This window comes from Pyricularia pennisetigena, chromosome 1 (assembly GCF_004337985.1).
Source record: "Pyricularia pennisetigena strain Br36 chromosome 1, whole genome shotgun sequence".
NCBI lineage: Eukaryota > Fungi > Ascomycota > Sordariomycetes > Magnaporthales > Pyriculariaceae > Pyricularia > Pyricularia pennisetigena.
Window position 1 is genome coordinate 1791259 of NC_043740.1, and position 22439 is coordinate 1813697.

A 22439-nucleotide genomic window follows, 5' to 3' on the forward strand; every position below is an offset into this window, starting at 1 on the left:
AACAAAAAAAAAAAAAAAAAAAAAAAAAAAAAAATAGTGGTCCTCCGGTCTTCAAGTGCTAGGTCAATTTACTTGGTGTATAAAGGGTGATTGCTTAGATCACGATTGAGACGGTATATATAGTTGACTTTGAGCATCATTGGTCCTGCATGTTGACTGATATTGCATCTACATACTACTTGTTCATTAACAACTGATTCGGGGCTGCATCAATTGTGTTAAAGATGCGATGGTAGAATACTTTTGTATACATGTTCATTCGCTATGTTACGAAGGTACCTAGGTATATAACGTCCTTGTTATCCCATTTAGTGTCTGGATGGTGGACGTTCAGTTACATCGCGTCCGACGATCGCATATGTGCGGTAACCAACGTGCGAGAGAATCAGCTTTCTTCAAAGACAATGTCAAGGTGAAACTTAACGAAAGATCCCTGACAGTTAATGCAGTACACGAAGAAGAATTACGCCAACCAAGGCTTGCACTGGCAAAGGGGGAACAGTGGCGGCACCCGGACTACTAGTCCTAGGAATCTGCACATTGAAACCAGATCTGCATCTTAGCTTGTATGCTCTAGCTCATTGGACGTGGAAAGGGGTGGAAACCTTGATTTTGGGAGTAATAGAAGGCAAGCAAAGTTCGGATAGACAATGTTTAAACGCAAACCATTGTAGTCCAACACAAGCCCAAAGCCCAACCACGATACAACAGGCACTTGAGAACGACAAAAGAAGACATACAAATGGACTTGAACAAGCTGACTGTGCATGAATGGTATGCCTCAATATTGTCATATGCCAGCAGCGAAAGGGAGGAAGAAGCAGTGTGGGGGTCAAAGTGCACAACACATCAAAAATCACCAAAACACCAAAAAAGACATCACCACACTGCTGTTGTGTTTGCGACGACATGACACTGGAGACACCAAGAATCGAACTCGGGACCTCTTCCAATCAAGGCAACCTTGAGCTGCTAAGGAAGCATTATACCACTAAACCATATCCCCATGTGATGGATATTGCACCATTTGTTGTTGATGTCTAAGATGCTCGTAGAGAATATATTGGCCAAGTGGGACTGCCTAGGGCTTGAGCGGGTTGCCCTAGCCTTGACCGGAGCTAACAGAGGGCTGGCTGGCGCTGCTCGCGGCTGGGTGCCAAGCCGTGGGCCCCCGCAGATATTGTACTGTATTGTCTCAGGGTCCCGCCCGTGTTTAACTCGGGGCCTATGCCCAAGATCCATGACTCAGCAACCTTGTATAAGTCGAATTACTGGCTCGTATAAGTGGTACTCTTGCGAAGTAATGAGTTGCCTCGCTCTCGAATATTCTCATGACGGTTGACCGTACGTGTCAGGTATGCGGACACAAGATGAGAGGCAGTCAGCATGTTGTCTGCTTTGGCGGCATAGCCGGTGACAACATCTGCTGCCACCCGTCTGAGAATTTCTAAGCAGACTGTCGGCTGTCGATACAAAGTCATGCCAAGGGAGTCGGAAAGTATTTGGCGTTATCGCGTCCTGCGAGTGTAGTGGTATTAATGCAGACACCAAGGTCAAACGATTTAACAGGTCAAGCAACTCAACCAAATGTTGGCAATATTTACGCATACCGCAAACTCGAGAGAAAAAAAAAATCAAAATGCTCTTTATTCTTTTATGACAAGCGAAACTAAATACCCACGAAACGCGAGTGCACAGACCCAACGCCAATCATCTCTAAGCTTAGTGGTATCACATCATAGCTCGTCGTGGGAGCGAGGCTCATCAGAGTCGCCACCGGCGCCACCGCTGTACAGCTTGCTGGTGATGGGGTAAGCAACACCAGAGAGCTTCTCCTTCTGCTCCTCAAAATCGGCAGCCTCGGCGGTAGCACCGTTCTCCTCGAGCCAATCGGTGGCCTCCTTGATAGCGTCGAGAAGCTAATGAATTTGTTAGCGAACTATTTTCGCATCATGATTCTGTTTCAAACGTGGCAAAGTCAAACTTACAGTTTCCTTGTCAGATTCGTCAATCTTGCCACCGAGACCCTCCTCGTCCTTGACCTGGTTCTTGAGGTTGAAGGCGTAGTTCTCGAGACCGTTGCGAGCCTCAATGCGCTCACGGGTGGCCTTGTCCTCCTCAGCGAACTTCTCGGCCTCGGTAACCATGCGCTCAATCTCCTCAGGGGTGAGGCGGCCCTTGTCGTTGGTGATGGTGATTTGCTCAGTGTTGCCGGTACCCTTGTCGTGGGCCGACACCTTGAGGATTCCGTTGGCATCGAGCTCGAAGGAGACCTCGATTTGCGGCTGGCCACGAGGTGCGGGCGGGATACCAGTCAGCTCGAACTTGCCCAGGAGGTTGTTGTCCTTAGTCATAGTACGCTCTCCCTCAAAGACCTGGATCAAGACGACGGGCTGGTTGTCAGCCGCAGTCGAGAAGATCTGGCTCTTGCGAGTGGGAATAGGAGTGTTACGGGGGATCAGCTTGGTCATGACGCCTCCGGTGGTCTCAATACCCAGGGTAAGAGGGTTGACGTCCATGAGAACGACGTCGCCAGTACCCTCTTCGCCCGACAAGACACCGGCCTGGACAGCGGCGCCGAAAGCGACAGCCTCATCGGGGTTGATACCCTTGGAGGGGTTCTTGCCGTTGAAGAACTCCTTGATAAGAGCCTGAACCTTGGGGATACGGGTGGAACCACCAACGAGCACAATGTCGTTGATGTCCTCCTTCTTCAGCTTGGCGTCCTTGAGAACCTGCTCGACGGGCTTGAGCGTCTTCTTGAACAGATCCATGTTCAGTTCCTCGAACTTGGCCTGGGTCAGGGTCTCGGAGAAATCCTTGCCGTCAAAGAACGACTCGATCTCGATACGGGTCGACTTTTGCGATGAGAGAGTACGCTTGGCCTTCTCAGCCTCACGCTTAAGCTTGCCCATTGCCTTGGCGTCCTTGGTGACGTCGACATTGTGCTTCTTGTTGTGCAACTTGACAAAGTGGTTGATGATGCGCTGGTCGAAATCCTCACCACCAAGGTGGGTGTCACCAGCGGTGGCCAGAACCTCGAAAACACCGTTGTCGATCGAAAGAAGGGAAACATCAAAGGTACCACCACCCAGGTCGTAGACGATGATCTGGTTCTCCTCGCCGGTCTTGTCCAGGCCGTAAGCCAAAGCGGCAGCGGTAGGCTCGTTCACAATACGCAGAACATTGAGACCGGCAATCACACCGGCGTCCTTAGTAGCCTGCCTCTGGTTGTCGTTGAAGTAGGCGGGAACGGTAACGACGGCGTGGGTAACCTTCTTGCCCAAGTAGGACTCGGCGACCTCCTTCATCTTGCCCAGAATCATGGCCGAGACCTCCTCGGGGGTGAACTGCTTGGTCTCGCCCTTGACCTCGACCGAAACAACAGGCTTTCCTCCCTTGTTCACGACCTTGTAGGGGAAGTGCTTGATATCTTGCTGGACATCCTTGTCCGTGAACTTGCGGCCGATGAGACGCCTGATGGAGGGAGAACAGTCAGCACACTGGCCTCGTAGAAAACAAGAGTGCCTTGGATATAATGTGATAGATAAACATACTTGACGTCAAAGATGGTCCTGTGCGGGTTCGAGGCGGCCTGGTTCTTGGCAGCGTCTCCTACTAGCCTCTCGTCGTCGGTAAAGGCGACATATGAGGGAGTAATACGGTTTCCTTGGTCGTTGACGAGAATCTCAACCTTGCCCTTCTGCATGACACCAACACAAGAGTATGTCGTGCCCAGATCCTAAGAGAAGATGGTTTCGTCAGTACGTGCTTCAGAAGATGCTAAAGCAGGCCGCACCAGCGAACGTGAAAAAGCAGCGAGCTCTTTTGCGACTATACTTACGATACCAATGACGGTGCCATAGCTATCCGCGTCTTGCGCGTTCGCTGTCTTGACGAACGCGAGGGGTGAAAAAAGAAGGCATAGCCAGAAAACCATGCCCAGGCCAATGGCCATGGAGCTCCTTGAGCCTGACTTCATGGTGAAAGCCTTTGCCCTGTATCCAAGTTGGAAACGGTAGCTTTGTATGATGTACGTTGGGTAGGACAAAAAGGAAAGAGACTAGGGAGAAGTAAACAGCGTAATACGCTTTTCGTGCAATCCTACGCTACCAGCGACTGGGTAGGCAAGGCGTCAATGTGGAATGAGAAAAGAATTCAAATTCAAAAAAGGTGGTCAGCCTTTGCGGAAGGAATTATTATATCACAGCCGCAACCGCAAACGCTTAGGTGGCAGCTCCACCAAGGACCGGGTTAGGTGTCCAAAAAGGCAAGAAAGGACAGATTTCATCCAAAATGCTGGTTGCTAGTCTCCGCCACACGTGACAGGGGTCTGGCGGCAGTGAGCTGCAAAAGGGTGGTTGCTCACCTGCAGCAACTAAGAAGACTTTGGAAGCGAACAGTTCTATGTAGGTTCTCACTGCCTTGGAACCAGTCAAAGGAAAGGAGGAGAAAAAAAAAAAAAAAAAAAAAAAAAAAAAAAAAAAAAAAAAACTCATGCCAATTCACTTTCACCAACTGTTGCCGACAGGAACTACTTTCGACTTTAATTTTGTAGTTAAACCTTTTCTACCCATTTTCTTTAAAAACATCATCAATCAAACATACTCTACTGCTCTGATAACGGCCGCCTTGCCGGCTTCCTTGCCGTCAGAAAAGCCCCCACCACACAGAGCTCTAATGTAGTATCCATCGAAGGAGCTGGGATATATCGAAGCGCCCGGTACCTGACAGCCTGGTCAATTCACAAGCGACTTTTCTTGTGTGGTGGCTGGTACAGGGGGTTCACGGGCCGCGGGCCAAGTCCCCTTGCCGCAAAAACAGTTCTTTTCTAAGAAATTCTTGATTATTCGATTGCTTTTTCTGTACATCATAACCAGAATCTACCTTGGTCTTGCGATATAAAAGGACCGCATGGGTGACTCATTGATGGTCGTTCGGATAACCCGAAACGTTACAGCGCCTTAATATAGTCACCTTAATTTCGCGGTGCATCTACAAAATTCCACCGTCTTCTGCAGGCTTCCCCTCCCCTCTTCATCTTCAAGGGTTGGGATAAAGGATGGGGCTCTGCTCGGGGGACTGTGGCGATGTACCACTGGTAATGCACGCCAACGGCCGCCGCCATTGCCGCCTTGCGACTCTGCCACCGTGTCCAGTCTTTTTATAGCCTTGAGCCGTGCTGTGCTGGGGTAGGGACGTTTTTGCGGAGGTGGGGTTTCCTACGATAATCCATGTCATGCGATTAGTCAGTCCTAATCACGCCAATCACTCCTGCAGATGTCAATTGTTCAATGCGAACTGCTGTCTCTTTCGTACCTGACTATCGCTATCTCAATTTGCTGCTATTCAATTATTCCAGCTGCCAGAGTCCTACCATCACATCGCAAGATGATGCGCTGGCCAGCTTCCAATGGTACTTTGGTCCCAGTCATCTTGACAACCACACGAGCAGTCATGCCGGGCTTGACGATTTTGGGCTTCTTCTTGACGACTGTCCCTGTCGCGTTGTCCAGTACGGCTAGCATGGACTGCAAAGTACCAACAGCGTCCAATCGGCCACGGTGTACTTGTAGTGGCATCGGCCAGAGGTGATCGAAAGCGAGAACCTTTACCGTAAAGCTGTCGATGCACTGTATCGGGTTCGACGGGTCGCAAATCACATCTCCAGCTCTAACACGCTCGGGATCAATGTGAGATAGCTGTAGCAGTACGTTCTGGCCAGCAACTGCCCAGTCCACATCCTCTGAGTCGACCTCTATGCTCTTAACGTAGGCTTTCTCTCCGCTTGGTTGCACAAGCAGAGCATCGCCCATCTGGACCGATCCAGCGTCCAGCCTCCCGCCAACCGTGAGTGTGCTTTGGCCGATGTTGTATATATCCGAGACGGTTATCCGTAAAGGTTCCTTGAGCGCACGCGTCATTGGCTCTGAATTTTGCAGCTCCTCGAGTAGCGTCGGACCGGTGTACCAGGATGCGGCTTCTGCTGTTGATCGCTTGACCAGGTTGTCACCGTTTAGTCCGGATAGCGGAATGAAGCTAATGTTCTTCATCTGGAAGCCAAGCGCCGACATGAATCCCGACATGCCATCAGAGATCTCGTTGAAGCGATCTTGTGACCAGTTTGTAGCATCGAGCTTATTGACTGCTACAATAATGCGGGAAACACCGATGCTCCTAATCAACTGGGCGTGTTCCTTTGTTTGACCCTTGAGACCGCGCTCATAGGCTCCAACGGTAGCGTCTATCACCAGAATAGCGAAATCTGCTTGACTGGCTCCTGCTATCATATTCGGAACAAAGTCCTGATGACCCGGTGCATCCAGAATCGTGAATATTGTGCTCTCGGTCTCGAAACGGCTTTTGGCGATATCAATGGTGACGCCGTGGGCTCTCTCGTCACTTGTCGAGTCCAAAACCCATGCAAGTGCGAAGGATCCCTTACCCATCGCCTCAGCTTCCTTTTTGTACTTGCTGATGGTCCTATCGTCAACCACGTTCATATCCAAAAGTAGCCTCCCCATCATGGTGCTTTTGCCTGCATCAACATGCCCCACAACGACGAAGCTCGCATTCTTCTTCTTGACGCTCTTCTCGTACTCTCCTAGAACATTCAAATTTTTACTCTTGGGTAGAGGAGCGACATCCTCAACCTTCAAGCTCTGAACCGAGTTGGACAGCGAGTCAATCTTATCGGATTTGCCCTTCTTGGCCGTGGCCTTGGGTTTGCCGGCTGTGGAACACTCGTTGGTTAGTCGACCTGATGCGACCTCATTTCTTGCCGCCCATGAGCGCACCTTGCGCTTGTGCCGCCATAACCCTATCGTCTGGGGAGGGTCGTGAGAAGATGTCCGAAATGGAAGGATCCATGTCCAAATAATGGAGTCCGAACGACTGCCGTTGCTTGTGAGAAGATTCCAAGTTGGATCTGGGACCCAATATCGTTCGAGCGAATGCTGATGGTTCAGCGACGTCGTTGGAAGCCGTCCGTGTATCCATCTCATCTGCCGCGCCGTCCACGGTAGGGATCTCGGGCTGAGCCTCTGTCGCCGACTGTGGCTGGCAGCGGTCTGGTGTGACAGAACTGGCCTCCTTCCGTTGCTTGACTAATGCGCCAAGCCTCGGCGTGGCTGACACCTTAGTCTGTGAAGATTGTAGAGACAGACTGCCCATCTGTTGCTCTGGAGAGGCTTCGGTTTCCTCAATCTTCTTCTCGCTAGCCTTTTTCTTTCGGGCGGCAGCCAAGGCCTGCAGCTTGGACATCTTTGGAGCCGCTCCGGATCCACCGAGAAGCCCGCCGCGTGGGAGCTCCGGCGCAATAAATTCGGCCCGTCGATGGTCGGGGACATTCAACCACGGCATATCGTCAAACCAAGTAGACACCGGTGGTCTGAAAGTCGACTGTCTGATCGCTGCTGAGACGGTACCGTAGCCTCCGGACCATGCCAAGTCCCTGGATCCCTCCATTGAACACACTTCCGCTGCGCACACTTGATGGTCGGCTGGGGTATGACAAGACGGGAGAGCTAGGAAATTTAGACATACCTTCATGACTATTTGTTGCCTTTTTCGCCTTTTTGCTGTCGGCCGGGGGCGAGATGTATTTGCTGACCAAATAGGCGACCGATTTGTCTACGTCGTAATAGTAATGCCATAGCGCCTCCTGAATCTGGGCCGTCGTGACTTTGGACGATTCGGCAGCGAGAGCTTCACGAACGGCAGAAGTGCCCAAGACCATCGATTCACGGTCTTCTGGGCTGAGCTCTTCCTCTCCTGTGTTGTCGTAGCCATCGTACTCATCGAGCTCATTGTCGTAATCGTAGTTATTAAAAGCGCTGTGTCGAGACATGCTGGGCGAGTATAATGTGCGAAATCGCGAAGGTTGATATCATGAGCAGGGATGCCGCAATAGACTGCTGGATATAGTATGTGCTTCGAAGGACTTGGCACGTGAATATAGATAGATAATCCTTCTCAGGCTCCTGTTATTCGATAATAGCATGCGCGCACGGCTTGGGAACATAAATCCCAGGATTAAAATTGAGTTTTGATTTGATGTCATTAGACTGGGATGGTTTTCTGGCGACAAAAAATACAGCGCTGTCATGGTGGAAAAGCAGCTGCACGCTGTACACGGAAGCGGGGTTCGATTTATTAGTTGATCAACGCGTCTTTGGAGGGGCACGTCGGTGACGCAACTACCTAAGGTGGGTACTTCACGTAGCAATCGGGCTTGGGCTGCCGGGTTTACTGTATTCTGCACTATAGGAATCACGGTCAGGCGTTCAGTAGCTCCGGCCAGGGGTTAGGGCGGAGGTACGTTTCGCCGGCCTGGTCCAATCAGGTGGCGACCTCCCCGCGGTACCAATTTGAGCTTGCGCCCGCCGCTATGGCGGATGCCATGCAGGGAAACAACATTTATTTTTTGAGGCCGTTGTTTGCCCACCTGAGTTCGGGGAATAATCGCCAAAGCAAAGATCAACCTTGACGACTCCTTTGCAAGCGCCTCGGGCAGCATTTGACAGCTTTCAAGATGGCGATGAGTAAGCTCTTAATGTCGAAGTAGCATCCCCTTGCTGAAAAAAGTTTCTTATACTGACCGACTTTGTAGATCTTGATCTCTCCAATGGTACGAGCCACCGACTCGTCGACGCTGGACATGTTTGAGCTAACTACGACCCCTACCGACAGCGGCGGTGATGAAGGATGAGCAGGGCCGGCCGTTCATTGTTGTTAGAGAGTGAGTATGCGCGCTATCCGAGCTTCTAGATACCCGATCGCCCCGCAACACCACAAAGCTCGTGAAGCTAACAAAGCTCTACCCGACGCAGTCAAGGAAAGAAGAAGAGGCAATATGGAAACGAGGCGGTCAAGTCACACATTCTAGCTGCTAGGACAGTGGCAAATATCGTCAAGTCTTCGCTAGGACCTCGCGGCCTGGACAAGATCCTCATTTCTCCCGATGGCGACATTACCGTAACCAACGACGGTGCAACGATCCTGCAGCAAATGGAGATTACCAACCACGTTGCCAAGCTTCTGGTTGAATTGTCCAAGTCGCAGGATGACGAGATCGGTGACGGCACGACGGGTGTTGTTGTGCTGGCGGGCGCGCTTCTGGAACAGGCAGCTGAGCTCATCGACAAGGGCATTCACCCCATCCGTATCGCCGACGGCTACGACCAAGCTTGTGACATTGCTGTCGCAGAGCTGGATGCCATCTCAGATGTTATAGAATTTAGCAAGGACTCGACAGAGAACCTGGTCAAAGTCGCAAGGACAAGTTTGGGAAGCAAGATCGTGTCAAAGGCGCATGACCAGTTCGCCAACATTGCGGTAGATGCCGTACTGTCAGTGGCTGATTTGGAAAGAAAAGACGTCGACTTTGAACTTATCAAGGTGGACGGCAAGGTCGGAGGCTCACTCGAGGACACGCTTTTGGTCAAGGGCGTTATTATTGACAAAGACTTTTCACACCCCCAAATGCCATCAGAAGTCCGAGATGCCAAGATTGCTATCTTGACATGCGCTTTTGAACCCCCGAAGCCAAAGACGAAGCACAAGCTGGAGATCTCATCAGTCGAAGAGTTCAAGAAACTGCAGAACTATGAGAGGGAAAAGTTCATTGAGATGATTCAGCAGATCAAAGACACAGGAGCCAACCTCGCGATTTGCCAATGGGGCTTTGATGATGAGGCCAACCACCTGCTGCTACAGAACGAGCTTCCCGCTGTTCGGTGGGTTGGTGGTCCTGAAATAGAGTTGATTGCAATTGCAACCAACGGCAGGATAGTCCCTCGCTTCGAGGACCTCAAGCCAGAGAAACTGGGCACTGCAGGTGTAGTGCGTGAGATGACCTTTGGCACGACGAGAGAGAAGATGCTGGTCATTGAGGAGTGCGCAAATACCCGGGCTGTTACCGTGTTCGTCAGGGGAAGCAACAAAATGGTGAGTACTATCGGACTAGTGAATAGCACAATTCGTCGGTGACTAACACCTAGCCCAGATCATCGACGAGGCCCGCCGCTCACTGCATGATGCTCTATGTGTCGTCCGAAACCTCGTCCGCGATAACCGTGTTGTTTATGGAGGTGGCGCTGCCGAAATCGCCTGCAGTTTGGCGGTTGAGGATGCTGCTGTCAAGACGCCCGGCTTGGAGCAGTACGCGATGCGCGCTTTTGCCGAAGCCCTTGACACGGTGCCCATGACACTCGCTGAGAACAGCGGTCTGAATCCGATCGCTACGTTGGCCGAGGTCAAGTCGCAGCAAGTCAAGTCTGCGGGTGGTCGCGGACGTCTTGGTGTTGACTGCATGGGCCGTGGCAACAACAACATGAAGGACGCATTCGTCATTGATCCTCTCATTGGCAAGAAGCAACAGCTTATGCTTGCCACTCAGCTGTGCCGTATGGTGCTCAAGGTTAACAATGTTATCGTTTCTGGATCCGGTGAGGAGGATTTCTAAGCGAAAAAATGTCGACTATGGTTTATTGTGGGCTCCAAGTTGGCGTTTTTTTTCGAGATACCAGGAAAAGATAGACGGTATAAATGCGCAAAACAGCTGAATGCTATTGGAAGTGAGCACGGGACATGCTGGCTGTGCGATGTGATTTGAACTTGTCTCATGCACGCTCTCCATGTTGAGAATCCCAACCTTGGCTCAGCCTATGGCTCTACTGACTACTCTCATTATGACTGGCTGAAACGCGGACAAACATGGGCTATGACACATGGCAGCTTTTAGAAATGGTGTCCGATCTATTTTTGTGCGAATAACAACAGCCTTTTCCCTATTGTTATTCGAGCCCCTTCCCATGACACCACCCGTTGCCACAGCATTCCAAATGCCGGTTCAGAAGAACATATCTTCAGCAAAAAAACCGGCTCTGCTTCTTCTCGGCGACAATGCTTGATCCCTTGTTTTATTTTTGAAAAAGAAACCCCCTATTGACACCAACTGAAAGCCAACCATCCAGATGCACACCAAAAGAAAACGCAAGTCCAGAAAGAGACCAATAAGTACGCACAGCGCTCAGCCACCCAGCTTGGAGTAATGGAAGTGCTCCTGGTGGTTGGCAGCCTTGTTTGTCTTCCACTCCATCCTTCCACGGTGATGACCTTCGGCCTTCCGACCGCGTTGCTCCGACCTTTGCACCTCCTTGATCTTAACTTTCGACACGCCGGCAAGTGCTTGACCGCCAGTCGCTCGGGTGATGAGGGCGCGGTAGTTGGAGCCGTTGCGACGAGCGAGCCGGTTGAGGCCATCAACATCCATATCCTCTGGGCTACCAGCGCGACCCTGCTCGAGGGCGAGACGTTCGGCCCGCTCCTCTTCCGTGACAGGCCTGTCGCGCAGATTCTGCCGGTAGTAGCGGTTATGGGCACGGTGCCCAACATGTTTACCGTTGGGGAGATGCAGTTCGTACTCGTCGTAGAATGCGGCATGGGTGTGCTTGTGCGCATGCGAATGCCAACCATCTTTTTGATGGTGCCCACGCGGGTCGTTTGTACTATGATGCGGGTGGCGTTCGAGTCTCTCATACTGGTGGTAGTGCTTCTCGGCAGGCACAGCGGTCAGGTTCTCCGAGTCCAGAGAGGAGGCTGAACTGTCTGTCTCCCATCCATCTCCGTCCTCCATAACTTCATCGCCATCTTCGCCCTTGATCGTCGTGATTCGCTTGGCACCAAGTTTGGCCCCACCTGAGCGAGGAACATCCTCATCGTCCTCGGTATCGGATCCCTCGCCGTCGGAATATGTGCTCCTGAAATCATAGAACTCGCCAATTTCCAGCTGTTCCTCCTCTGTGGAATAAGGGATCTTGCAGTGACTTGTATCGCGCATGTGAGTCTGAACAGCGAAGACATTTGCTTTGACTTTGCCGCAGTATAGGCACTCGTTGAGCTCCCGCACACGATACTCCAAGGCCTCTATAAGCCCATCAAGGTTGACAAGATAGTCCTTCTCGGGTATAAACATGCCGTGTATGCGCTCCATGTGGGTAGCGTTGAGGCGACTGGTGGGAGATTCGTAGTTACAGAACAGGCAGGCTTTGATGTTATTGGGTGGCGCAGCCTCGGGCTTGGTCGACTCGACAGGAGTTGCGGTTCCAGAACCCTCATCCGCCTTTTCAGATAATGTGTGTTCTGCCTTGGAAAGGTGAGGGTTTGACGGTCGCTTTAGTGGCGAGGTACGCTCCTCATTGCCGTTGATTTTGGTTGTTTTGAGGCCCTCGACCATCTGACTAAACTCCTCTTCAGCGTCAGAGTCCAGATCAACCTTGCTCTTGTTGTTGTTATCTGGAATTGGCTCTCCAAGGGAGAAGGTAGAGCTGATGACAGAGCTCGCTTCGTCGAATGCACGACCGTCCTTGGAGCCACGTGCCGTCTCGCGTGCCTTGTGTTTCTGGCTGCCGATGTGGTTCTGAAACGAGTTCTCGCTGTAATACGTTTTTTGACAGACTTCGCAGGCCCGCTCGAAACCGACTTTGTCTGCCTGTGCCGTAGTGGCCGCGCGCGCCTGGAGAACCTTTTCGTTGAAGATCTCTGAGGAAATCGGGGGGAGAGATGCGACACGACGCTTCAGGTTGTACCGGTGCCAATCACCCTTCATGTGGTTCTTCTGAAGGTCAATATTCCTGAAAGCAACGTGGCACGTGTTGCAGGTATAGGGGTGGCTCGCAGGAGCACCCGAGGCGCTGACGCCCGAAGCATCCCCAGGATCGGGACCGCCGCGACCGGCTGCTATCGTCGCCATGATGAGGGGTACTCTCGAGTTGTTGCGTCTATAGTGAATATGTAAAGTTTCGCAACTGCTCTGAAGAAGGAGATCGTGTTAAAAGAAGCAGACGAGAGACAAAAGGGACCTTCAGCAGGTACCTAGCGTTGCGTTGGTGAAGAAAATAAAAGTCGTCAATGAGAAGAGGGGGGTTCCAAGTGAGGGGACTTCGAGTCACAAATTCGGTAGGGGCGGAAGGCGAATTGTGGGGGCTATTTTTTTCTTGTCAGGGTATTTCTGAATTTGGTAGGTATGGAAATTTCCTATTTGTGACGGGGAATGCAAAAATCACAAATTTACCAAACCCGGAATCTTATCGAGACTGAAGACTGAAGGATAAGTCAAGCGAATAGACAGAGTTGGAATTTATAATAATTGAAGTACGCTATGCAGAGTTCCCAAAGAATCCAACCGCTCAACAGCCACCAAAGTAAGTGGTCGCAAAGTCCGGATCGTACACCAAAGGGCTCGATCCTGGTGGGGTTAAACTTTGTATACTGTACAGACGACAAAGGGTCTACGTCACAACAATGTTTTATCCGGCTGATAAATACGCCTTCTTTTTCGCCCCTGGACAAATGCCTGAATTTTGATTTACAAGCTACAGTATAACACAATGTGCTTACGGTATGGTTTACCAGCTTATTTGAAGAATCAATTCCCGTTTCTTTGTCAATCAGCCTGCTTCAGTATATCAGCAAATCTTTGAAAGTAATCAGCGACGGCCAGCACCACGTACCGAAGACGAGCTAGGTAAACTCAAAGCTGCCCTTAAATAGCGGTTCAATCGCAACTGGATCACGGCTTCATCAATTGTGTGGCGAGTTTGGCGCTGAAAAGATTTTGATCGTAGGTACTTAAGATATGGGAATGAGTATGATGGGGTGAGTTAACTGGCTGAGAGGTGCTTGCGGTCTGTCCGGGCTTTGCGCGTGAAATCTAACACAACTTTACAAATTAAATACCACCTGCTAGTTAATGTCCAGCTAAGTACCGAGAGGAAGCGCTCTTAGTCCGCATAGGTGACTAAGATAATATGCAGTTTCGTCCGCCTGATACCAACAGGCCCCGTCCATCGATTAGAAGCAAGGCATGGTTTGTCTAAGCGCCGCCAAGAACGACTTGCATCTGGTGCGAGACTTAGACAGTAGTGATCTAATTTTTCTCTCTTCTCATACCTTTCCTCTCTCGAAATAACGAATTTGCTACCTTGATAATAAATTTCAATATCAAGCAGCATAGTAGAAAATTGTCGTTTGCACAAAATATGTACATTGACTGTTGGTTGCAGGTAGACACTGCAAACCGTTGCATGCTGAAACTAGAACTAGCCGCCAGTGGCACTGTACGTAACCGGCCCCGGTAAGAACAGCGTTCCACCCAATCCACAACGTGCCTGCCTGCTGCCATCGTGTCGTGCGCGGCTGAATCCGTCTGTTGATTCACATCAGCCATCGCCACCAACAAAAAACCTTGCCTTAACAACCTACCTAACCTATCCTTACCTTGCTTACCTACACTCCTTTACTATAGGTACCTTACCTTACCTCTAACAACATCGCCTCTTCCACCCTGTAACAACCGTCCAGATCGTAAACCGAAGCAATTTGCGCCAATCCACAATACAATCAACAAAGCCGAGATTGCCATTACATCGCGCAGCGCCGTCCGCAAACGGCCTCGAAAGTATCCGCCTCCCAACCATCGCAGACGTATCGATTTTTTTTTGCGATCACGGCTTTTGATGCGGCACAACATATTCGATACTTCCGATAGGCCCTCGCCTGGTAGATAGCATCCCCAGGCGCTGAGGGATTGCTCCGACTCTACAAGCCGACCGAGATCCCATCGTCATGACCAGAGACACCCACCGCCGACCGTCCGACGCCCAAGATCCCATTGAAGCCGAGATATTTGCCGGGCTCTGGGAGCATGCCGCCTTTCCGCGGCTACCTCGTGATGCTCCGTCCGTTCTGGAAGATCTGGTAGAGGATGTTGAGAATCCCAAAAGGGTTTACACAATCCACCGCGCCAGCCGCCGTCACAATTTCCAGATCCTTGTCCAAAAGTACGTCTGTCTGCGTTTTGACCGTACCCCGATCACTGTGTGCTAATGCCTGCGTCCGCACCTCTTGAAGATTCATAGTACAGCTGCGCGATGGATGTGGCTCAAGTACCTGTAATACTCCGACATGCTTCAGCTGCCGCAGGAGGACAGTTGGCCGAGCACCCCTTAGGCGCTACAACACGACGAGCGCGAGGACCATAGCCGTCTTTCTGGCAAGCCAGGACAACCCCGAGGCCGCCCTGTGCCCGACTCTTCGTTCGCCCAAGGCCCCTCCAGCTGCTCTGAATTCTTTGATCTTCACAAAGGTCTCGAATCAACACAGTCGCTCTGCCCCATCAAAGTTGCCCGCAAGCTCAGGTTCTGCTCCCACGGCTCAGTCAACAAGGCATCAGAGGAGGTCTAGCTCAGTACGAGAAAAGGCATCAGACAACGATGCGAGTAGCAACTCAACGCACACCGGGGTCCAGGCTTCAACGCAGGTTACGATGACCGAGAAGCATGTCAGTAAAGATTACAGATCCTTCGCGGCTAACATGTTTGGTACTGTTGCTTTCAAGATGTTGGAATGGCTTACCCCGGCAAGTCTGGACGAGCTATCTAGGAAAGCAAAGGACTATGAAGGGAGGCATGCGATAGAAGCCTCGGCTGAGAGCAATGCGCCGGTGGCACAATCTAAGGGCTCAGGTGCACTAGCAGACAAGGTTACAGAAAGAGTAGAACCTGTGTCGGGAAATTCGTCTGGGATCCACGAGGATCATGAAACAGAAAACCTGGAAACGGGTCTGGTTTCTGCCCCAGGATCAGTCTCGTCATCCGCATCTTCATCATCTAATGGATCATCCCACACCTCCAACACTTCATCGCCAAATCCCGTCGACGAGCAATGTTCCCCCGAGCAGCAACAGGTGCGCGGGGCGAACGGGGATGCGCCTAGGCCTGAGAGGGCGGTCACCAGTGGTCACTCTGTGCCTTCGCGGCCTTCCGGTCAGCGCCAAAACTCGAACGCTAGAGTTCGCACTCCTTCCACGAAGCCGAAGCGCAATCTCTCGATCGATACTTTCCCTTCGGAGCAGGCTGGAGCGGACGAGCTGTTCCCGACGACTTTGATTTCTCCTCTTCTGAATGGTATTTCTCAGGACAAGGGGTCTAGGCCGAACCTCAAACCTGGCAACGCAACTATACCACGACCTATCTCTCAGCTGTCTAATACCGGGATTTTTGGAGGCGTGCCTTTGGAAACGATGCCGCCACCAAAAACCAACACGGCTGAGCATAGACCAAAGTTAGGCTACAGGAATCCCAGTGACACTAATGACAGGAAACGCGAGGGGACCGATCACACAGCGCGCTCTCCTGGGGCACTGTCAAGCTCAGAAAGATCGTGCCGAGAAGTTTCGCCCTGCGACATTGACGATGGCTCTGAGCGTGCCTACCGCCGATTTTTGCCCCAATCTCTATCTCGGCTTAACCCCGAGATCATCGATATGTTTTGCGATATACTGCAGGATGACAGCACTGCCGAATCGCACCTTTTTGAACCTCGTTACGTGTATCGTCATGACTCGGTCCGAGAAGGCATCTCGCACAAAGGCAAACTCATGCAGAGGAAACAGCCTGCTCCTGGGCCGTATCCTTCAGACATGCTACTGCGATGGATGATGTTCATTGAACAAAGCTTCTTCTACGTACTGAGCGATCCTCGGCGTCTAATCAGGTCTTTTACCAAGAAGGGGCAGTTATTCGATTCCCAAACTATGTGGTATTGCATGTTGAGGATGAGCCGGGTCGCCCCAACAGTCGTAATACATAGTCTTTGGATGGCTGCCGAGGCGCTCTTTGTACCCCCCAAGTCTGTCCAGTCGCTGCGCTCACCAGCGGCCAGACTCTTTCCCAAGCAGGAGAGTTCGCTCACTGATGCTGAGGCGGGGATGCTGCTATCTATTTGCATGCACCTCTTGATCGCGGTGGCTCCCTTGACACTCTCAAAGGAAGAACTTCAAGATATGTCTCGCATCCGAGCGCATGGCCTGATCTTGGCGAGGACGGGAGCGGTTTCTCGACCGTCCACTCAGTTGTGTTTAGCATATAACGACGCTTTCGCAAACGACCTTGCCATACGGCTAGCTAGACGACTCTTCGCGGCTATTCCTACTCGCAATTCCTTCAAAGATATGGCTGCGATGGACACTGGTTCTACTTTAAACGGCGAGTCGTCGGACCTGCCCGACGTTCTTGAGCCTCTTTTCCAGCAACTGGACTTTCTGAATGCCGACACCATGTACATGCTGCATTTCAGCATCCCGAGTCGAGCCGTACACGAGATCAGGGCCCCTACTCTACTCCTTGACTGGGCCAGGAACGTCATGCTTCATGAGTGGGATGGGCAGCCAATAGTTCCCGGGGATGGGCCTTTTGGCGGCGCCCTGGCTCTTCTCAAGGCCATGCGTGAGTATTTGAACTTTATGCACATGTATACATCACTGATAACTCTTGCTGACTTTGCCTAACGAAAACAGATGAAAAGAGACGCCTACTCGTCCTGGCTGACGGTCAGTTTCGTGCCGACTATTTTGCTGATCGGCTTGACGAAGTAGACGTTCCTGTCTCCTGGCTATCCTTCACCTCGACTAGACAGAAGCGCCACCTCCTGGACTTCCCGTTTATGTTCAGCTCATCGAAACTGGTGTCGTATTTCAGATCTATCAACTTCTCGCGCATGAGTCGGTCGTTCGAGGAATCGAACTCACTGCACGACAGAATAAGCGCTATAGTTACACCTCGAGGCAATCTTATCATCAATCCCCACCATAAGAACGTGCTCCAAGATATGTTGAAGGCCGCTTCGTCTAAATACCTGGTCCTCAGCATAAGCAGAGAACGTGTGTTGGAGGATACTTTTGATCAGCTATGGCGAAGGGAAGAGCGCGAGCTGCTACGGCCATTGAAAGTCAGGCTCGGCGAGGGCAATGGGGAGGAGGGTTTCGACTCTGGTGGCGTGCAGCAAGAATTCTTCCGCATGGTCATGGCCGAAGCGCTCAACCCCGACTACGGGCTCTTTACGGTTGACGAAAGGACCAAGATGACCTGGTTCCACCCAGGGTCTCCAGAGCCGGACTGGAAATTTGAGCTAATTGGCCTGCTATTTTCTTTAGCCGTGTACAACGGCCTCACACTTCCGGTTACATTCCCCGAGGCCCTCTACTGCAAACTGCTGGGCGAACCAGTCACGGACCTGCACCACATTTCGGACGGTTGGCCGGAGCTGGCCAGTGGTCTCACCACACTTCTCGATTGGGACGAAAGTGCAGGCTCAGTGGAGGACGTCTTCTCGTTGACCTACGAGTTCTCTGTGTCCATGTTCGGGCAGCCCGTATCTCGCGAGATGCAGAGCGATCAAGACGCACAATGGCCGTGCTTCCCGAGTAAGTATGCCTTTGGCGGCACCGCGTTATCGTCCTCGTGGTCCTCAGGTACGGCACCAGCGCCACCACTGCATGAAGGTAACCCTTCGGACGCGCCAGCGGTGACGCGTGACAATCGCAACGCATATGTGGCCGACTACATTCGATATTTGACAGACGTCAGCGTGCGCCCCCAATTCGAGGCTTTTGCACGGGGTTTCCGGACCTGTCTGGGCACCAAACCTCTCACATTACTTTCACCGCGCCTCCTCCGGTCCATAGTTGAAGGCGTACAGGACATCGATGTGGCTGAGTTGCGGCGTCATGCCAGGTACGTCGGGTGGGATGCTTCACACCGGACCGTGAGAGATTTCTGGTCAGTCGTGCGCAAATTCGACGACGGCATGCGGCGCAAGCTGCTTGAGTTCGTCACGGCCTCGGACCGGGTCCCCGTTGGCGGGCTTAAGAACCTGCAATTTGTGATCCAGCGCAACGGCGAGGAGGATGAGGGCGGTCATCTGCCAACCGCGTACACTTGCTATGGAATTCTACTATTGCCGCAATATCGTGATAAGGAGGTCTTACGGGAGAGACTTTGCATGGCGCTCGGGAATGCCCAGGGATTTGGGTTTGCTTGATGTATCTCATACATGTTCGTACTCTTATCCTCTTTTTGTCTTTTTTTTTACTTTTTACTTTATATTCTGATCGGTTTTGGTTGGGACGAATATCTTTGACAGCGACTTCTCTTTCTTTCCTTTGCCAGGTGGAGCGAGGACCCTTTCCTGAGTTCTCCTCATAACCTCATTTCGGACAGAGTTTTGTTTTGGTTGATGATCATCGGGTGCGATAGCGTTTTATAGAAAGCACGCTCTCTCTATTTGGTTGACAGGAACAGAATGTCTCCGTAACATGTTTCATTCAGATGCATTATGTCTTTTTTTTTTCCAATATCGATCCTATTTGTCTGTCTCGTCGAGTTGAACAAACAAAGTCTGAAGTTCCACCTGCGATCATGTTACTATCAAGGAGGCAATGCTAGAATCATACGATACAAATCGGTCTTGGATCTTTAAAGGGGGAATTCAGAGGCATATGCGTTTTTTTTGTGTATATGACTTCAAGAATCAATAAATATCTTAGACCAGTCCGTATTCCAGTCCTCGCTTAGATGTCGGGCAACCGTGCTCAAGTAACTATGGCTCAACAAGATGTGCTGTGAATCTCAGACATTATCATCGATACGTATGTGCAAGTAACATCATGAAGGAGTAACTCGGCGTGCTCAAGAAATATTTAGTGAGAAAAAAAGGAGAAAAAAGTAAATATCAAGAAACAAAAACAAAAAGAAATGACCCTCAAACTCCAGAAATGTCATGAAGAAATCAGATGGAAGTGAACCATGAGTAAGGGAGAAACCCAAAAGAAACTCGCTACAATAGGATAAATTGGCCAGATCCTGATATACCGCGGTTCCTGCTTGCCGCAGTAATGAGAAAGCTTATGTCCTCAAGATTGCATCTTGACATAGTTGCTTGGGAAAGTACCATGCCTGGTACCTATCATGCCGGTCCTGTTAGATGGGAAAGTGAACAAAAGCATTAGCGTGACCTTTTTTTTTCTTTTCTTTTCTTTCCATGCCGCGGAATATTGGGCGGAAAACCTACCACCAGTCGTTATCACTGTCTGTTTTCTTGACCACTGTGATGATCTCTCCCTTCTTGAAACCAAGGTCTCCTGGCTGATCGGCTTCGAAAGTAAAGAGGGCTACAGCCTGGTTTTTCTGGACCATTGCCGGTTTGCTGGCAAAATTGGGCTTTGGAGCAACCGGGGGTTTTGGGCCACGAGGCCCAGCAGCACCAGCAGCAGTAGAGGCACCGTATGTTGACGTAGTCCTCGTATCGTTGATGGTGTTCGACCTTGACACTCCGGCTGCGCCGAACCGGGAAGGTGACTCGTATGTATCGTTGTTGTTATGAGTATCGTGCTGCCAGGTCGCGGACCGCTTCGGCGCGCCAAACTCGCTGGCCCCTGATTTCGCACCTCTAGATGATGCTGCTTCCCCGTATGCGCTTCCTCTCCGACTCTCCCAGACAACGTTGTCGCGATTGCTGTCGTACTGTGGGGTATCGTTGTACATGCCGTCGTTGAAGGAGCCGCTGCGACCGACGCCACTGAAGGCGCGCGAGGTAAGGATGTTGATGAGCGGAGCGGCGGCTGGGGGAGCCCGCTCGCTACCGGTCAGTAGTTCCCGCGCCGTGACGGGACGGCCGTACATCTTGGTGTTTGCGTCCTTGCGCTCGACGATAGCGGAGCCCTCGAGCGAAACGCCGGCGAACAGACCCTTTGTTTTGGAGTAGCTGAAGATGCCCGCGACGCTGTGCAGACTGGCAGCACCGGCGGCCTCGGCATTGCGGCCGACAGGCCCGGCGGCGATGGAGACGTTGCCGCCGAGGGTCAGGCTACCGCTCTGGCTGAAGGTCTTGACGGCAGCGGCATCGTTTAGGATGAAAACGAAGTCGGTCAGCTCGAAGCCAATCTGGCCGCCCACGCCGGCGCCACCCGTGGCGATGGCGCTGGGTGCGCTCCATGAGCCATCCGGGAGGCGGGCGATCACCAGGCCGCTGCCGAATCGGGCGCTGCCCACGAAGCCGGCCTTGATGACGGTGAGGATGGCGAGCCCCTTTTGTTGTGTCAAAGATGGTGCAAGAGTTAGTGATGTCTGTTACCGACGCGGCTGAAATAAGAACTTGCCTTAGCCTCTGCCAAAATGTGTGGCGGTATGACCTTGTCGGGACCATATGCTTGGCGCGGGTCGATAAAAGACGCCAAAATCTTGCCACATTTCTTGCACTCCGCTAAAGATTGATTCAAGGAAAATCAGAAACGGTTTGACTCCGACGTTATTCTGATTTTTGTTAAAAGGAGGGCAAAAAGTCGACGAAATGTTGGTGGCGAGCATGTTTGCCGGAAGGCCGGCATTCTCGGAATTGCAGGCAACAAAAGGCCAAATGACTTACACGCCATAGACGACGGGAGAGGGTTGTTAATGCCCATCGTGAAGAACAAATCGTTTCGGACTAGAGATAAACCAATGAAACCTAGTGCTCTCTCAATACGGACCCGGTGGCCAGCCCAGTCGGTTAGATTCTTCAGCAACTCTGCCTACGTCTGGTGCCGGATTGTGTGAGGGGAAAGACACGATTAAATCAAAACACAGGTGACCGTCACTTCTTTTGACAGCTAGCTAAGCTAAGTTGGTGGGGTTGTGATCCTCAATGAGTCTGGGCAAACATCAGCGCCCAGCCTCAGAAATTCCGTCTTCATGAATGGAATGTGGAACCTTCGGAACCTATCTAAGGGTGCTTGAAATCGGGTGGGTGTTGGAATGGGAAAGGAGAGATCATCACGAGACACGAGACGCGCTTCAGATGTATTTATCTTGCAGGAGGTTTGGAAAAAAAAATCTATATGTACTTAATGTTTTCGAACGCCTTGTTTGGCGCGCTAAAGTGCTTCAAAGTAGGAAGCGACGGGGGCTCAACAACCGTTTCTGTGCAGTAGTACGTCACCACATTATGCATACATCTAGATGACTGAGTGACCCCGCCTACCTACATCGGTAGGTACCTGCCTTATATAAAGTACCTGCCTAACCTTAGCTAAAGTTTTTTCTTTTTTTTTTTTTCACCTAGGTTACATATGCGGCAATGAACAGTTCCTTCCTTTTCGATTGACGCGACTTTTCCGTTGTGGGTAATCGAGGAAGCAGCGTACGTGCACGGAAAGTATTAGACTCGCATCCTGAACTGAATCCTGACTTCATTAGCAGGAAGGATAACTTGATGGACCCTTGGTGTGGTATCCACCACATTCTACCATTATTTGGTTCTTGCGCCGATTATCTTGTTTTACTTGTGTGCAGCCTGGGCAGCTGGTATTAAGCGCGTCAGCACTTCATTTCATTTCATGCTTTCGTCCGATTGCATCCCATCTCGTTTCCAGAAGGAAAGTTTTCAGCCGAAAGATGCAACTGCTCGAAAACCCAGCTATCGCAAAGCTCGGAATTTTTTCTGGTCATGGCAAGCATGGTCGCCAACGGGCGGGCATGTTCATTTCCTGCACATATGCTTTTTTGTGTTTTCTTCCAAGATTCTGCGCATCGAGTCGAGTAAAACCAGAAAAAGCAGAAGCA

General features: G+C 51.2%; 7 protein-coding genes across 7 annotated transcripts in view; 3 read left to right on the forward strand and 4 right to left on the reverse strand.

Moving 5' to 3' along the window:
* Positions 1-62, forward strand: part of PpBr36_07094 (uncharacterized protein) — a gene marked incomplete at both ends in the record, with an annotated part of 976 nt that extends 914 nt beyond the window's left edge. The window contains one exon of the mRNA XM_029894232.1: positions 38-62. Coding sequence (XP_029748117.1) covers positions 38-62 — 25 coding nt within the window. The remainder of the gene's footprint in view (positions 1-37) is intronic.
* A 1674-nt stretch (positions 63-1736) lies between these two features.
* PpBr36_07095 (uncharacterized protein) lies at positions 1737-3982 on the reverse strand (the record flags this gene model as incomplete). The annotated part of the gene is made up of 4 exons (XM_029894233.1): positions 1737-1919; positions 1989-3477; positions 3558-3742; positions 3845-3982. 4 exons carry the CDS (start codon positions 3980-3982, stop codon positions 1737-1739), a joined length of 1995 nt encoding a protein of 664 aa, XP_029748118.1.
* Positions 3983-5345: 1363 nt separating this feature from the next.
* On the reverse strand, positions 5346-7849 carry PpBr36_07096 (uncharacterized protein; the record flags this gene model as incomplete). The annotated part of the gene is made up of 3 exons (XM_029894234.1): positions 5346-6733; positions 6798-7502; positions 7546-7849. The coding sequence occupies 3 exons, from the start codon at positions 7847-7849 to the stop codon at positions 5346-5348; spliced, it is 2397 nt and encodes a 798-aa protein (XP_029748119.1).
* A 684-nt stretch (positions 7850-8533) lies between these two features.
* Positions 8534-10465, forward strand: PpBr36_07097 (uncharacterized protein; the record flags this gene model as incomplete). The annotated part of the gene is made up of 5 exons (XM_029894235.1): positions 8534-8543; positions 8612-8629; positions 8692-8740; positions 8832-9948; positions 10007-10465. The coding sequence occupies 5 exons, from the start codon at positions 8534-8536 to the stop codon at positions 10463-10465; spliced, it is 1653 nt and encodes a 550-aa protein (XP_029748120.1).
* Positions 10466-11032: 567 nt separating this feature from the next.
* On the reverse strand, positions 11033-12754 carry PpBr36_07098 (uncharacterized protein; the record flags this gene model as incomplete). Its single annotated transcript, XM_029894236.1, has 1 exon — positions 11033-12754. One exon carries the CDS (start codon positions 12752-12754, stop codon positions 11033-11035), a length of 1722 nt encoding a protein of 573 aa, XP_029748545.1.
* A 1874-nt stretch (positions 12755-14628) lies between these two features.
* Positions 14629-18882, forward strand: PpBr36_07099 (uncharacterized protein; the record flags this gene model as incomplete). The annotated part of the gene is made up of 3 exons (XM_029894237.1): positions 14629-14843; positions 14914-17288; positions 17360-18882. The coding sequence occupies 3 exons, from the start codon at positions 14629-14631 to the stop codon at positions 18880-18882; spliced, it is 4113 nt and encodes a 1370-aa protein (XP_029748125.1).
* An 871-nt stretch (positions 18883-19753) lies between these two features.
* PpBr36_07100 (uncharacterized protein) lies at positions 19754-21301 on the reverse strand (the record flags this gene model as incomplete). The annotated part of the gene is made up of 4 exons (XM_029894238.1): positions 19754-19817; positions 19912-20927; positions 20978-21102; positions 21265-21301. 4 exons carry the CDS (start codon positions 21299-21301, stop codon positions 19754-19756), a joined length of 1242 nt encoding a protein of 413 aa, XP_029748135.1.
* Positions 21302-22439: the final 1138 nt, after the last annotated feature.